The 15,993-nt window shown below is 43.5% G+C and overlaps 1 protein-coding gene across 1 annotated transcript; it reads left to right on the plus strand.

The window, feature by feature from the left end:
* Positions 1-544: 544 nt before the first annotated feature.
* RP9 (RP9 pre-mRNA splicing factor) lies at positions 545-13,441 on the plus strand. Its single transcript, XM_056857050.1, has 6 exons — positions 545-726; positions 6,459-6,489; positions 7,707-7,836; positions 10,017-10,108; positions 11,760-11,821; positions 13,252-13,441. The coding sequence occupies exons 1-6, from the start codon at positions 545-547 to the stop codon at positions 13,433-13,435; spliced, it is 681 nt and encodes a 226-aa protein (XP_056713028.1). The 3' UTR covers positions 13,436-13,441.
* Positions 13,442-15,993: the final 2,552 nt, after the last annotated feature.

Below are 15,993 nucleotides of genomic sequence, written 5' to 3' on the forward strand. Positions count from 1 at the left end.
TTATTGATTTTATATATTAGAGCGTAGCCTGCCGAGAAAAAAAATAATTTTTTTTTGGCTTGGTGTTTTTTATTTATTTATATAATTGGGGGGGGGGTACAACGAGGGAAAAAAAAGGGGGGGGTAAAACGTTAAGTAGATAAAAACAATATAGCAGTTTCCATTGGAAGATAAACTCGGTCGAATACAGCCCCAAAATAAATCAAATGTAGCACACACAAAAATTATTAATTAAAAAAAAGAGAGAGAGAGCGAGCGAGCGCGCAGAGAGATTTGCCATCGGAAAGCCCCGGGTTCAAATCCCCCCCCCCCCCGCTGCGCACGAAGCCGCCGCGCCCCGTCCCTCCTGCGCTGGAGGAGGCGGAGAGGCGGGGAAGGAGGGGGCGCTGCCGAGGACGAGGCGTCCCCGCCGGCCGGAGGAAGTGCCTGCCTCGGCCTCGCCTGGAAGTGGAAGGGGGAAGGGGGCCGGGCCGGGGCCTCCCTCCCTCCGCTCCGGCTCTGCCGCCTGCGCGCTCCCGCCGCCGCCGCCGCCGCCGCCGCCCGCATGTCCCACTCGAGCCGGCGCCACGAGGAGCGGAGCGGGCGGCAGCGCAGCCCCGGCGCGCCCTGGCCCGGCGGCAGCGGCAGCGGCTCCAGCGGCGGCGGCAAAGGGCTGGAGCGCAAGGAGCAGAAGAGGAAGAGGCGCGACGTCCAGCAGATCCAGCAGATCCAGCACCTGGAGTCCTTGTAAGGGCGGCCCTGGCTCTCTGTGTGTGTGTGTGTGTGTGTGTGTGTTTTTGGGGGGGGGGAGCAGGTGGACAGCCGCTGGATGACATAAGGACCTAAGTAGAAAAGGGCCAGAGATCCAGCACCTGGAGTCCTTGTAAGGGCGGCCCTGGCTCTGTGTGTGTGTGTGTGTGTGTGTGTGTGTGTGTTTTGGGGGGGAGCAGGTGGACGGCCGCTGGATGACATAAGGACCTAAGTAGAAAAGGGCCAGAAATCCAGCACCTGGAGTCCTTGTAAGGGCGGCCCTGGCTCTGTGTGTGTGTGTGTGTGTGTGTGTGTGTGTGTGTGTTTTGGGGGGGAGCAGCTGGACGGCCACTGGATGACATAAGGACCTAAGTAGAAAAGGGCCAGAGTCCAGTAGCACCTAGGTTCCCGACCTTTTTTTGACCGGGGACCACTAGGACTTTTTTGTCCCCTGCAGGGACCCCAAGGTTCCAAATAAAAACTCCGAGGATTTGAAAAATAAACTCTAATCACAACCGTGAGCGAAACATTAAACTTAGAATAATATTTGAATATATATATTTTATAATAGAGAACTGTTAATTGAAAATGTTGATTGGTTCTGGGTTTTGTCGCTTCGTTTCGCGGGCCTTAATGGAGTTCTCGCGGACCCCTGGGGGTCCGTGGACCCCCTGGTTGGGAACCAGTGTTCAAGACGAACAAAAATGTTTTCTGGTAGGGGGTGAGCTTTCGTGAGCCGCAGCTCACTTCTTCTGAAGTGAAGTGGTAGAAAAGGGCAAGAGTCCAGTAGCACCTTGAAGACGAACAAAAATATTTTCTGGCAGGGTGTGAGCTTTCGTGGGCCACAGCTCACTTCTTCGGATCATAAGGACGTAAGGAAGGCCCTGCTGGATCAGACCCAGGCCCGTCAAGTCCAGCTGCCGGTTCACACAGAGGCCCACCAGGTGCCTCTAGGAAGCCCCCAAACAAGACGAGTGCAGCAGCAGCATCCTGCCTGTGTTGCACCGCACCCAATATAATGGGCATGCTCCTCTGATCCTGGAGAGGATAGGGATGCATCGATGTACATACATAAGAACATAAGAAAGGCTGTGCTGGATCAGACCAAGGCCCATCAAGTCCATAATAGGCTCTTCTGATCCTGGAGAGGATAGGTATGCATCGATGTACATACATAAGAACATAAGAAAGGCCCTGCTAGATCAGACCTAGGCCCATCAAGTCCAGCAGTCTGTTCCCCCAGTGGCCAACCAGGTGCCTCTAGGAAGCCCCCAAATAAAACAGCTGCAGCGCCATCCTGCCTGTGTTCCACAGCACCTCACATAATAGGCATGCTCCTCTGATCCTGGAGAGAATAGGTATGCATCGATGTACATACATAAGAACATAAGAAAGGCCATGCTGGATCAGACCAAGGTCCATCTAGTCCAGTAGTCTGTTCACACAGTGGCCAGCCAGGTGCCTCTTGGAAGCCCACCAGCCAGACGAATGCAGCAGCATTATCCTGCCTGTGTTTCAAAGCACCTAATATAATAAGCATACTCCTCTGATCCTGGAGAGATTTCTAGGACTTGCCGAGCCTTCAAGCGGCCCCTAAAGAAGCATGGCCCACCTGTGGATGACTGAGAGGACTGAAATCTGCACAAAAGTTGCATATGCTACTTTAGATTCACAAATGCAAATTTGCACACAATGACGGTGCTTGAAATGCAGCTCCCCCCACCATAGTGACAGCTGTGTTTGTTACCCGGGTACTGTGAAAGGGGAACTTGTCAAGACCCCTTACTATAGCTCATCCTCTTTCATTCACCACCCCCACCCACCCCCCAATCAGCCTAGCTAGCTTGAGCTGCCCTTCTTCCAGCTCCAGCTGTGGGAAGTTTATTATTTTATTTTATCAAACTTCTACCCCGCAGAAGGTCCCCCGTTCAATCCCTGGCATCTCCAGTTAAAAAGGACTAGGCAAGTACGTGATGGGGAAAACCTCTGCCTGAGACCCTGGAGAGCCACTGCTGGTCTGAGTAGACAATACTGACTTTGATGGACCAGGGGTCGGATTCAGTACAAGGCAGCTTCATATGTTCGTACATATTACTCCCATTCAGCAGATGCACCGTTGGCTGCCCGTGTTACTGGGTTCAGTTTAAGGTGTTGGCTGTCACGTACAAAGTCTTTCATAGCATTTGCCCCTCTTCTTGCGGGACCGCCATTCTCCCTATACTTTGCCACAGCAACTTCGCTCAAGTCGGCAGGGGCTTCTGCGGGTGCCAAACTGCAAATGGGTAACTGCCCGGACGTGAGTTTTTTCCATGGTGGCTCCCTCCTTGTGGAACGGCCTGCCTGAAGGGATCAGGAAAGCTCCCACTCTCCTGGCCTTCTGCAAACTATGCAACATTGAACTATTTGAGAGGGCTTTCCCGCACAGCTAATAGGAGTTCTCCAGTTCTCCAGATTAGAGTCCACTGCTCCAAACCACCGCTCTTAACCACCACACCATGCTGGTGTTACAAACTTGCTTGGATAAATGATTAAGGACTGTGGTCTACACTGCTGTGTTTAGCTTATTGTAAGTAGGGCCCTAGTTATGTAGTTTCTGTACCACTAAATGTGTCATGTGAATACTTATGCTATGCTTCAGTTCTTTCTGATGGTTCCAGACTTCTAAAATCCGAATGCACTGGTTCTTGAATGTCCCATTTGTGTGTGTGTGATTGTACGGACTCACTATGTGTAATCCACCTTGAGTCCCTGTGAGAAAGGTGGACTATAAATAACATAAATAAATAAATAAAAGCTTAAACCCTGAAAATCTTGTTGATCTCTAAGGCATTAGGTAAAGGTAAAGGTCCCCTGTGCAAGCACCGGGTCATTCCTGACCCATGGGGTGATGTCACATCCTGACGTTTCCAAGGCAGGCTTTGTTTGCGGGGTGGTTTGCCAGTGCCTTCCCCAGTCATCTTCTCTTTACCCCCAGCAAGCTGGGTCCACATTTGACCGACCTCGGAAGGATGGAAGGCTGAGTCAACCTTGAGCCGGCTACCTGAAACCAACTTCCGTTGGGATCAAACTCAGGTCGTGAGCAGAGCTTTGGACTGCAGTACTGCAGCTTAACACTCTGCGCCACGGGGCTCCCTGGACTAAAATCTAGCTCTTCTACCTCACAGTGTTGTTGTGATGATAAAATGGAGGAGGGGACAATGGCATACCTCCCCCCTGAACTCCTTGGAGGAAGGGAGAATAAAAGTGCACCAAGGAAATAATATTCCCATGGCAGGTTGCAACAGATTTATAATCAGTCTGAAAACCATCACCGGTCAAAAGCATTTATCGTAACCGGCAGCATCATAGTTCAACAGGAAAGCATTTTGAAACGGGCCATTTCCAGCAACCCATGAAAGCAGAAGGGATGATGCTGCTTGAACTTTCCTCGGCAGGGCATTCCTGATAAGGCCCTTTCTCTCATTACCACCCTCAGTACTTTCTGTGGGCATAAATGGTGGTCTAATAGCCTGAGAATGCCTTTATTTTCTTATTTGCTTTCTTGCTTCATTTATACCTGACCGGTCCAGAGTTACCCAGCAAGCTTCCGTGGCAGAGTGAGAATTCAAATCCGGTACCTCCCGGGTCCTAGTCTGGCACTAACCACATCACACAGGCTGGAAGGGAACAATCCCTAGTGATGAGAGGTGGCCATTCAGTACATGTTCAGATACCTGACAGGCTTCTAGTTTCATGCTATAATTACTGCTGCTGCCTTTGTTGGCCAAAGCTGTTCCGATACCTATTTTCTATTTGAAGAGTAAAAAGCTGATAAGCCACTTGCATTGTCCTTAGAAGAAATAAAATCGTCAATTTTCAATTGTATTGTAGACTTTGTTGGGGAAAGCCGGCCTGAATTCCTCCTCCGTTTTCTTTTTCTTTTGTTTTTTAATATTAAATAATTTTTATTTTTCTCTATAAGGGTACAGAAAAAGAAAACGAGGAGAAAAAAGAATGGGAAGAAATCAGAAAAAGAAATATGTCTGTGCCCAAGCTTCAGTGTGATCATACATACATACACCCTTCATCAACTTTAAACTTAAATTGTTCGTTTCTAATCCTGATTTCTAATCCTGATTATTAATTTATCATTCTCCTAAATCACAATAAAAAGGAAAAACATTGGAAGTGCTTATTTAGTAGTTAATAATAAGATAATAACGGTTACGATAAAATGCATATGTAAACGTTTTTATATCAATTAAACTATAACTGCAACCTTCAAATGCTAAATACTAGCTTAGCATACTGCCCAGTGCCTCTCTGCATACTGAAAAACAAGAGCACTTAATGCACGTGAATATTTGTCATATAGCGGCTGCCATTTCAACTTAAACTCATCTATTTAATTCATTTTAATCAAGTGTGTTAATGTGGACATCAGAGCAAAATCAAATAGTTTGCTAATCCATTCAGCCATTTCTGGGGTCGTCGAAGTTTTCCAATAAGTTGCGTATATGATTCTGGCGGCGGTACTTCCATATTTTTTTTTAATAAATATTTTTATTGACTTTTAACAATAAAGAAGGATACAAAAAGAAAAAAAAGGAATAGTGGGGAAAATGAGCAAAAAACAGACAAACAATAAATTATTCAGTATTTAACAGTATAGTGCTTTGCGCTACCCTCTAGAGTTTTTTTTTTTAATACCGTTATTTTCTAATTAAGGGGATAAAAACTCCACCTTGAGTCTATTGTAATTCTTGAAGTCTTATTATTATTTTTTAGTTGCCATATAGTCATAAAAAGGTACTTCCATATTGAAAGAACTCCGTCTCCATGAGCACGGGCTCATGGTTTACAACCACAACGAAGATAAGTCCAGCTGGAGTACAGGAAAATTACTTGCAATGCAATTAATTACCCGGGACCGCTGGAGATAAACCGCAGCCTCTCCAGTTAAAATTAAACTAACATGAGATAAAATAAATGCTAAATCGCTAAAACCCTGGCAAGAGAACCTGACACAGCAGCGTGCTGGTCCCCATCTTGGGAGCCTCCTCGCCAATTTACTATAGCTTTTCTATCCTCCAGAAAGCCGGTCTAGTATATTGATTAGACAGCTGAATGACAACTTGGGTCACCAAGGTTCAAATCCCCACTCGCTCAGGAAACTCTTTGGGTAACCTCTAAGCTGAAGACGCATCATAGGGTTGTAGTGATGGCAAAATGGAGGGAAGGAAAACCGTAGCACACCGCCCTGGGCTCCTAAAGAGAGGAACAGGCCTGCCAGTAAATCTGTGCGAGACAGGCTGTCCCAAGTTGATACTGCAATGGGGGCCATGGTGAAAACCTGATGACAATGTCTACTGTGGCAAGATGGTGGAAATAAACCAGGACGCCATTTTCTAGAAAGCAGCAGCACTTTCAGGAAGATATTCTATTTTCGAGCAGTGTTTCTCTGACCGGAAACTGTCCCTGTTAGTTTGAATTAGGATAAGACCTGCAGAACTGAATTACTTGTAAATGGGTATCTTTTTAGCTCTTCAGAAGGGGCTTCGTAAAAGGGTCCTTTCCCTAACCTGTTTCCTGTCAGCTTCCTCATGTAGAGGAAGTAAAAATACTGAAGTGACAGGTCTTAGAAAATTATCCCTCTCCCCTTACTTTTGTTTTGATTGAATATTTTCCTTTGCATAAGTAGTAAAAGAAAAAGTATTAATAGAGCTGTATTTTCCTCTCTTTTTTTCCAGCTATGAGAAACTTCCTCCAGGGCTGATTAAGGTAGGTTGGTAGCCCATAATGCTTTTTTAAAAATATCTCAGAAACATTTTAAAGGTTCTTCTTAACCTCACAGAAATGATCACCAAATTCTCCGTGTGGGTCCAGTATATGTATTTATTTTATTCATTTACGTTATTTATAGTCCGCCTTGCTCACTTGGACTCAAGGCGGATTGCACAGAGTGAGTCAATACAATCAACGGGTGGGACATTCAATAAATAGCGTAATAGGATTAGGGCTGTAGAACCAACCGGAAGTCTAAAAACAGAACTGAAGCATAAGTAGTAACATGACACGTTAAATGATGCAAGATTCCATAGCAGTATCCTAGTTTCAGCAAGCTGTAACCAGTGGTATAGACCACAGCCCCTAATAGTTTTTCTAAGTAACTTTATCATTTAGTACAGTTATCATTTAGTACAGTGCAACTCTGTTGCCTGCATAGAAAAACCCTCTTGAATAATTCAGTTTTGCAGTTTGCAGAAAGGCATGACAGTGGGAGACTTCCTGACCTTCTCAGGCAGGTCATTCCACAAGTTGGGGGCCACAACAGAGAAGGCACGTGTATGGGCAGTTGTTGATGTTGCCCATTTGCAGGCTGGCACCTGCAGAAGACCCTGCTCCAATGAATGAAGTTGTCATGGTGAAGCATAGGGGGAGAGGTGGTCTGGCCGATACGAGGGTCCAAGGCCAAGAAGGGCTTTGTATGTGATAGCTAATACCTTAAATTGAGCCTGGTAACTGATGGGCAGCCATTGAAGTGCCTGCAGGATGGGAGTAATAGGCATGGTCCATCTAGCTCCCCATAGTATCTGAGCCGCAGCATTCTGGACCAATTGGAGTTTTCAAATTGATTTTGAGGGGAGACCGATGTACAGCGCATTGCAGCAGTCTAGTCTCAATGTTACCATGGCATGGATCCAAGTGGCCAGATCAGCCATATCAAGGTAAAGGGCCATCTGTAGGGCTAGGCCCTACAGTTGAAAAAAAAAGAACTTTTAGTTGAAAAAAGAACGTTTAGTTGAAAAAAAGAACTTTTAGCAACTGCATAACTTGCTTCTACAGTAATAAAATTGAGTCCAGTATCCTGAGGTGAGTTTACCATGTGGGAACCATTTGCCTGTAGATCAGAAGCTGAGGCAAAATTCACCCACTTCGCTTTTCCCACATTTTACTTCCACGGTTTTATTTTTTATGTGGTTTCCCCCTTGTCCCAGGAAAACGAGACAAAACCAGAGGATTGCATTCCTGATGTGCCTGGTAATGAAAACGCACGAGAATTCCTCGCACATGCGCCAACAAAGGGGCTCTGGATGCCTCTAGGAAAAGAAGTCAAAGTTATGCAATGTAAGCTTTGGATGTTGCTAGAATGATTTATGTGTGTAAAGTGCCCTCAAGTCGCAGTTGACTTTTGGCGATCCCAGCAAGGGGCTTTCAAGGCAAGTGAGAAGCAGAGGTGGTTTGCCATTGCCTTCCTCTGCAGAGTCGTCTTTGGTGGTCTCCCTTCCAAGTACCAACCCTGCTTAGCTTCCAAGATCTGACTAGATCAGGCTATACCATGCCGCCTTCCCTCCAGAATCATTTATACAGAGGGACAAATTGTCACAGGCTTTGACATATAGAGCACATGAACATGATGTTGGTGTTGTACATATGTAGAATTATTCAGAATATAGCACCACAAACACAACATACAGAAAATATATTTCCTTTTAAAATACTTAAATGTATTTCTTTTTAAAAGGAAGAAGAAGAATACTCTTATGTAAAAGGCTTTCTGTCTCTTACATTTACATTTCACTGTTCACATTCTTACAGACACCTTGATAAGTTCAAGTAACTTATCAAGTAACATTCACTGCCTGCTGGAGAACTTCCAGTGTATCATGACCTACTGGAGAAATTCCAGTCTATCACTACCAATGGCCTACTGGAGAAATTCCAGCTTGGACATCAGAATCAGTACTGGCTACTGGAATATCCATTAATAGCATGCTGCTAGAATTCCAGCAGGAACACAGCTGTTGAATGTTATGACATCATAGACAGGTGTACAAGTGCACTGTCCAAAATATACAAATATTGTAATGTGAACTATATTATGTTTTATGATTTATATATGGATACTAGGCTCCTGGAAATTAATGCATAGGCTCAAATGAAAGCTATTTTTCTATAGATGAGAATGATACTAAATATGAATATATAGGGTAATGATAAAGCTTAAAACTGATTGTTTATAGTTAGCAATACAGTCTCCTGCCTTGAGAAATTCCAGCATGTTTAGGGAATAGGTGACTTGAAAGGCTGCTTAAAATAGAGCAGTAACGCACAGCCTCAAGGTAACTGAAATAGTATAAATATAGACCCAGTAAGACTGGTACTTCAGACTTCTCTCTTAAAGAGTCTCAGACAAGGCTGATTGGTATGTATGGCTTTACTAATATATTATTCTAGAATTTGAATTAGATACTTTAACCTAAGTCAGTGGTTTTTGACTGTTATATTTGAAATATTGGATTAAGATTTTGATTAGTATGTAGAACTTGCTTGCTTAACAGTATACATTGTTACAAACATTGTTGCTGCATATACAAACATTGTTAAATACATTGTTGTTGAACATAAATACTTTATAACTTGCATTTACATATATTTACTGGAAGTATATCAATAAAAAGACTTGCTTTTTAAAAGTAGGTAAAGTAGTTGAGTCCTGCTTAGTAGGTGACTGGCTGAATAAGATAATATATCCCTTTTCAGGAAGGGGTCGATTCTAAGAGCCTAGTCTCTCGAAAGGCACTGACCCGCTTCAAAATCATGTGGCAGGAAAAAGAGTAGGTGTAAGAACTGAGATAATGATTGACGTCATAGTGATGATCAAATTGCTTGTTTATTTAAACACCAACCCATCCTATAAACTTGCAGCATGTTACCACAATTTCATCAGTCACATCTATCTCTGACCCCACTGGTATACAGTCAAAGTAATGACTAAGGACAGTTTGAGAAAATAAAGTGGAGTTTGGATGACTAAAATAAAAATAATTAATTTCTTTTCACATATAACCATGTCCCTTTCTTTTAAAATGATTGGGATACACTGGGCCCTTTTTCTTTTCTTGGTAAGTATAGCCACCACCACTACAGTTTAATAGCGATTTAGTGCTAATAGTAAGCGATGCTAGATGTTGAGGAACATAGTTCTAACATAGTTTTCTCCATTTTACTCTCACAACCACCCTGAGAGGCATGTTAGACTGAGAGAGAATCACCTGCTCAAGGTCCCCCAGCAAGCTCCCATGGCATAGTAGGTATTTGAACTTGAGTTTTCCTGAACCTAGTGTGAAACCCTAACCACTACACCACACTCCCCTGGAGCTAAAAATTAACCATTCTCTCTAACAAAAATCAAGAAGACTTTTGCCACTATGTTAAAAATAGAAAACAAAGCTTGCTAAAGTCCTTTTTTCCCTGTTACAGTGCACTATTCTAAAACATCTTTAAAACCTATCTTCTGTGTTTAGGCTGGAGATGTAAACGTTATGGACACAGAACAGGGGATAAAGAGTGTCCTTTCTTCATTAAAGGCAATCAGAAGCTTGAACAATTCAGAGTAGTAAGTAAAATACAGCAGCATGTTCTTTGTGTGTGTATATGTATACATTATATATAATAATTCTGAATAAGTAGACTTAACAATTCACTAATGTGACCCATTGCAGTCTTAAAAAGCAGAGGCAACTTTGGTACAACTTCTGAATTGTTTCTTGGTGGTAATTCGCAATAGAGGTGTGCAGATTTCCCCCAGTCCATTCCTACAGGATCTCAACTTGTTGTTCCATTGGCGCAGCTGTAGTTCCACCAACAGAACAGCATTTTTATTAGTGGAGGAATGGAGGGTGATTTCTGTCAACTCTCCCTTCCCCTGCAGACCCCATTTTTCCCCCAACACTGTTTCTGAGGTCCACTGACCCACAGGAACGAAAAGTGGTGATGGTGGGGAGGATACAGTGTGTTGGGGGAGGTGATCTACTCCTCTTTATTTCTGGTTTAAGGAGGATAATTTCTAAATTTAATTCGGAATTGGAGGAAATGCCTTTTGTTGCAGCTTTCGATTAATTTTCATCTTGGTTTGCATCAACGTTCCTTATTCACGCTGGTACATGATACATTGGTAAAACTGCAAAAAAGCAGTCTTGATAGGGGCTGCATCAAGATGTTTTTAATGCACTGTTTTACTGATGCACCCCTGCACAGTATATGAAAACAAATCTTGACGATTGATGTAGTTTGTTGCAGCTTACAGTTTCTTCCTTCATTAATGTCTTTTTCCTCTTGTATATTACTGATGTGCACATATCATAGAATCATAGAGTTGGAAGGGGCCATACAGGCCATCTAGTCCAACCCCCTGCTCAATGCAGGATCAGCCTAAAGCATCCCTGACAAGTGTTCATGCATCCTCTGCTTAAAGACTGCCAGTGAGGGGGAACTCACCACTTCCCTAAGTAGCAGATTCCACTGTCGAACAACTCTTACTGTGAAAAAAATGTCCCTAATATCCAGCCGGTACCTTTCCGCCCTCAACTTAAACCCATTATTATATGTGTTGGTAAACCACGGGGGGTGGGGGAGAACCTCAGTGTGTTCAATTGTCAAGATTTGTTTCCTATGCAGAAGCAGGCAATGGCAAATCACCTCCGATTGTCTCTTACCTGGAAAACCCTGCAGGGTCGCAATAAGTCAGCTGTGATTTTATGGCACTTTCCATCACTACTACACAGTTTAAATTATTTTTAATGAAACAGTGGGGGATTCGTAATGCATTGTCCCACTCCAGAAACAAGCCCAGAACCCTAACTCCAAGGAGAAACTTGGACAACAAGAATGTCAGAAACATTCTCAATTCACTGTTAATGTAGACGATAATTATTTAGAAGCCTTGTGTAGCAGAAACAATGATATCAAATTATTATTATTAAATAATAATAATTGTTATTGCTATTGTTGTAGAGAATTTTTATGCTACCTTTCCTGGGAGCCTGCACTGTATTTGGACATGATCCATATTACATGGCCTGTCATTTTGAGGACAACTGAAACCCAGAAAATGTAGGAACACATTACATATCTGAATGCTCATATATTGGAAATACCATAAATGTACAATTGCATTCTAAACCTTAGGTATATGGTCAGATTCCATTTTTGGCATTCATCATTCAAAGCTGTTAGAAATAAATTTTACAGCTTTTTTCTTTTTCAAGGCACATGAAGACCCCATGTACGATATAATAAGGGAAAATAAGCACCATGAGAAAGAAATGCGGTAAGCCTGGCATTCTTTTAAAACATATCCAAATATTGAATAATAATAGTGTTCATAGTGCTCCATATACATTGGGTTGGCTCCAGCCAGCTTTTTCACTCTATCTTAGCCAGTTCCTCTTCCTACTACAGACCTCATCCCATGTGGGGTTTGTAGCTGCAGGTCCCATGTTCCATGGCATAGCCATTTTGGTGGCCAAAGAGACCCCTCCTTCCTTTTTCACCAGTAGCAAGGTTGGCTGGATCCAACCCATTATCTTTTTTAATCTTTACAGTGACCCTGTAGTATTAGGGAGTGCCAACGGTTGCACTAGAACTAATGAGACCTGGGTACAAATTCTGACTCAGCCATGAAAGTTGCTGGCTGACACATACAACACATGAAGCTGCCTTATACTGAATCAGACTCTTGGTCCATCAAAGTCAGTATTGCCTTCTCTGACCGGCAGCGGCTCTCCAGGGTCTCAGGCAGGGGTCTTTCCCATCACCTACTTGCCCAGTCCCTTTAACTGGAGATGCCGGGGATTGAACCGGGGACCTTCTGCATGCCAAACAGAGGCTCTACCACTGGGCCACAGACCTTGACCTTTGACCAGTCACTCTTTCGGCCAAACATACTTTGCAGCACTTTATGTATTTACCTACTTTTTTTATGCTCCTCTTTTCTGCCTACCGGAGACATGAAGAGCCTTATGTTGTTCCTCTCTTCTCCAGTTTATCCTTACAATAACCCTGTAAGGTAAGTTAGGCCAACAGTGTGTTACTGGCCCAAAGTTGCCCGGTGAAGGTCCGTGGCAGAGTGGAGATTTGAACTTTGTGTCACTCCAATGCCCTTAGAGAAAGGGTGGGGCAAAAGCTCAGATCTCCCTTATGGCCTGGAGCTCACTCACTCAGCCTTACCTACCTCTTAGGGTTGTAGTAAAGATAAAAAGGAGGAGTGAATAATTGTGCATCCTTCTCTGAGCCCTTTGAAGGAAGGGTGGGATCAAAAACATAATGCAGTATGTCTGTATTGCAGATGAGGGATTGGGGCTAAGAGACAGAGTGGCTTGCCTAACACCACTTCCTGAGGTCAGAGATGACCTCAGTTCCCCTCCCTACTGCAGACCTCATCCCATGTGGCTTTTGTAGCTGCAGGTCCCAAGATCCATAGCATAGCTATCTCACGTTGTTTAAATCTCACGTTTCTTAAGTAGCTGTGCGGTAGTTCTCAACTATTGGTACTTTCAGAATTCAGTGCCAGTTCAAGAGAAAAACATCCACACACACCATTTATCATGTCATTAATCTGGTCACCGTGTCTCAAGCATAAGGATTGTATTTAAGCCAAAATGAAACTAGTAGATTGTCTAACAAAGGGAAGAAAAAAAAAGAGAGAGGGAGAGAGAGAGAGAACAGAATTTAATTTTGCAGGTCTATTTATCTGTTTAGGATACAGCAGTTGAAGCAGCTGCTCGAAGACTCCACTTCGGATGAAGACAGCAGTAATGAGAGCTCCAGTTCTTCGGAGGGTAAGGAAAAGCACAAGAAAAAGAGAAAGAAAAAAGAGAAGAAGAAGAAGAAAAAGAGAAAGCGCAAATCTTCCAAGTCAGACAGAAGGTCTGAATCGGACTGAGGAGATGTTGCCACCGCGGCAAGCTTTGTGAAGCATTGGGAAGCATCCAAGGTGTTTTGGGATCGTTTCGATACGATCTGCAGACACGTTTACGTGTTCCTTGGCAATATTGTGCAAGTTGTCTTATCGACAGGCTCTCCAGCTATATCTTTGTGTTGCATTTCTCGCCCACTTAAGATTTAAAAACTAGTTGGATGATTTGGTACAAGAGCTGCTGTGAAAGAGAATTGCCTCCAATATGCATATGCTGTTTTTCCCTGTGAGTTTCCTTGTTAGGAGGTATTGGCCTACAGATCCCTATATATCCTTTTAGCCTCCTAAGAGGCTGAAAGCAATTTGGCAGCCAGGTGTGTTAATCTGGAACCCAGGATGGGAAGCGGGAGAGGAATTGCCAGTAGGGATGCTTGGAAAAATACTGTTGCAGTGTAAGCACTAGGACTCTCTGGGTTGTAACTTTGGAGAGTAGAGATTTGGACAATTGCTTTAGTGTTATGAAAGTGAAATCTCTGCACTGTGGCAGGCTAAAGATGGTTGCTTCCGGCCAACCAGGCTCATGTTCTCTGAAGCAAAGGCCAGGAGCAGCCAGAACAAGAGTGGGATTTTGTGTGGATTTCACACTGCAGAACCTTCAAATGAAAAGGGGTGCTTTTTCAGCACGGGAAACTTATCTTGACTTCACAGAAACTGTAGCTCGTGTCCTGTAATTCAAGGAGATGGTTCATGACTACAATTGTACCTGAATGGAAACAGGGTTATACCCAGTTTAACTTAAAAGCTGGCCTGTGCAACTTGTCACACACTACTAGCTCTGTATAATAGGATCAGATTGAGTTTATTGTATAAGGCCATAGGCCGTTACAATCTAAAACAATATAATAAGTTAAAATATACAAAACCAGAATCATTAAAAGAATACGAAAATTAAGAAATTAAAATACGCCCATTCGACTCTATCCAGCTTTACCACCTTTCGTGATTTGCTTCGCCCTGATTTTCTTGGCCACCAGGCCAAACAGTGCCATTTTTCGGGAAATCTGTACAATAAGAGGCTCCATGAACTGCCTGTATTGCTGCTTGCTTGGAACTACAAAATCAGGGGGTAATTGTCAAGCACTTGGTCCAGGGATAAAGCAGCCACTTAACTTACAGGAAAAGTTCCTGGGTGGGGCCTCTCATGGCCAGGAGAAAGCATTGATGCAGGAGCTTCTTGGCTCAGACCTTTCAGCTGCAACCACGACTGGTGTCGACTGACCAATTTCCTCTTCCAACCACTTCCACTGGTGGCCTTGTGCGCTATAAGGGCGGTGCAGTTTGGCTTACTTCTGGACTGTATTAACTCCCCAGTTCACCCTTGACTTGGCCAGCCCCTCTACACAGCTGAAGGGCTGCACTTGGCTTCAATTATACAGGCTTAACTTCAACCCGTCTGTGCCGTTTGAGTTATTGGCAGATAGTGTTTTGTTCTGACAGTTCCGTTATCTGAAACCTCAACGTATATGATGTGGAGTCATATCCAGCCCTTTCATTTACGCCGTCTGCTGTGACAAAATGATGTAAATCAAGATCCGTGAACAGCACATACAACAATTGGCCACCTATGATACTATTTCATAAAATTGGATTATGCTACACCATCCCCTTAGTCTTCGTCTGATAGAGAAAGTCTTGGCAGAAAGGGGAATGAAAGAAGTCTGAGCAATAATGCTAGTGCTTTATTGCAACTGTATCATACAAAAGCATTTGGATTTGCAGAATCCTAACCAATGCAGTAGAAGCTGTGGTTTCTGTAGTGATTTTCCTCTGCAGATTGTGGATTCTAGTCCACTATTCACTCTTAAAACAATTCTATTGGCCTGTTGAATGGAACTCCCAGGCATTAAAACTATCTTGATAATATTTGGATATGGCCAGTGGAAGAGCAGGCTGAAGCAAATGAACTGACTGCTGCAAAAGTGTGTGTTAAGTGTCGTCAAGTCACTTCCTACTCATGGCGACCCTGTGAATCAGTGTCCTCCAAAATGTCCTATATTTAACAGCCTTGCTCAGATCTTGCAAACTGAGGGCCATGGCTTCCTTTATTGAGTTGGTCCATCTCTTGTTGGGTCTTCCTCTTTTCCTGCTGCCCTCAACTTTTCCTAGAATGACTGTCTTGTTCAGTGACTCTTGTCTTCTCATAATGTGACCAAACTGACGACAGCCTCAGTTTTGTCATTTTAGCTTCTAGGGTCAGTTCAGGCTTGATTTGATCTATAACTCACTGATATATATTTTTTTGGCAGTCCACGGTATCCGTAGCACTCTCCTCTAACACCACATTTCAAAGGAATCTACTGTCTTCCTATCAGCTTTCTTCATTGTCCAGCTTATGATAGCATGAATTAACTTGATCTTGATTGCCAGTGACACATCCTTACACTTAAGAATCTTTTCTAGCTCCTTCATGGCTGCCCTTCCCAGTCCCCATCTCCTTCTGATTTCTGCAAAAGAGCCTTAAAAATAAGCTATACAGCTTTGCAGGATTTATTGCTTGGATATAGTGGGAAAGTCTTGGCAAACAG

The sequence above is a fragment of the Euleptes europaea genome, chromosome 11 (genome assembly GCF_029931775.1).
Source record: "Euleptes europaea isolate rEulEur1 chromosome 11, rEulEur1.hap1, whole genome shotgun sequence".
NCBI lineage: Eukaryota > Metazoa > Chordata > Lepidosauria > Squamata > Sphaerodactylidae > Euleptes > Euleptes europaea.

Coding starts and splice junctions, on each gene's coding strand:
- RP9 (XM_056857050.1), top strand. CDS start 545: ATGTCCCACTCGAGCCGGCGCCACGAGGAGCGGAGCGGGCGGCAGCGC. Junction 6,490..7,706: donor TTCCTCCAGGGCTGATTAAG/GTAGGTTGGTAG, acceptor CCCTTGTCCCAG/GAAAACGAGACAAAACCAGA. Junction 7,837..10,016: donor AGAAGTCAAAGTTATGCAAT/GTAAGCTTTGGA, acceptor TTCTGTGTTTAG/GCTGGAGATGTAAACGTTAT.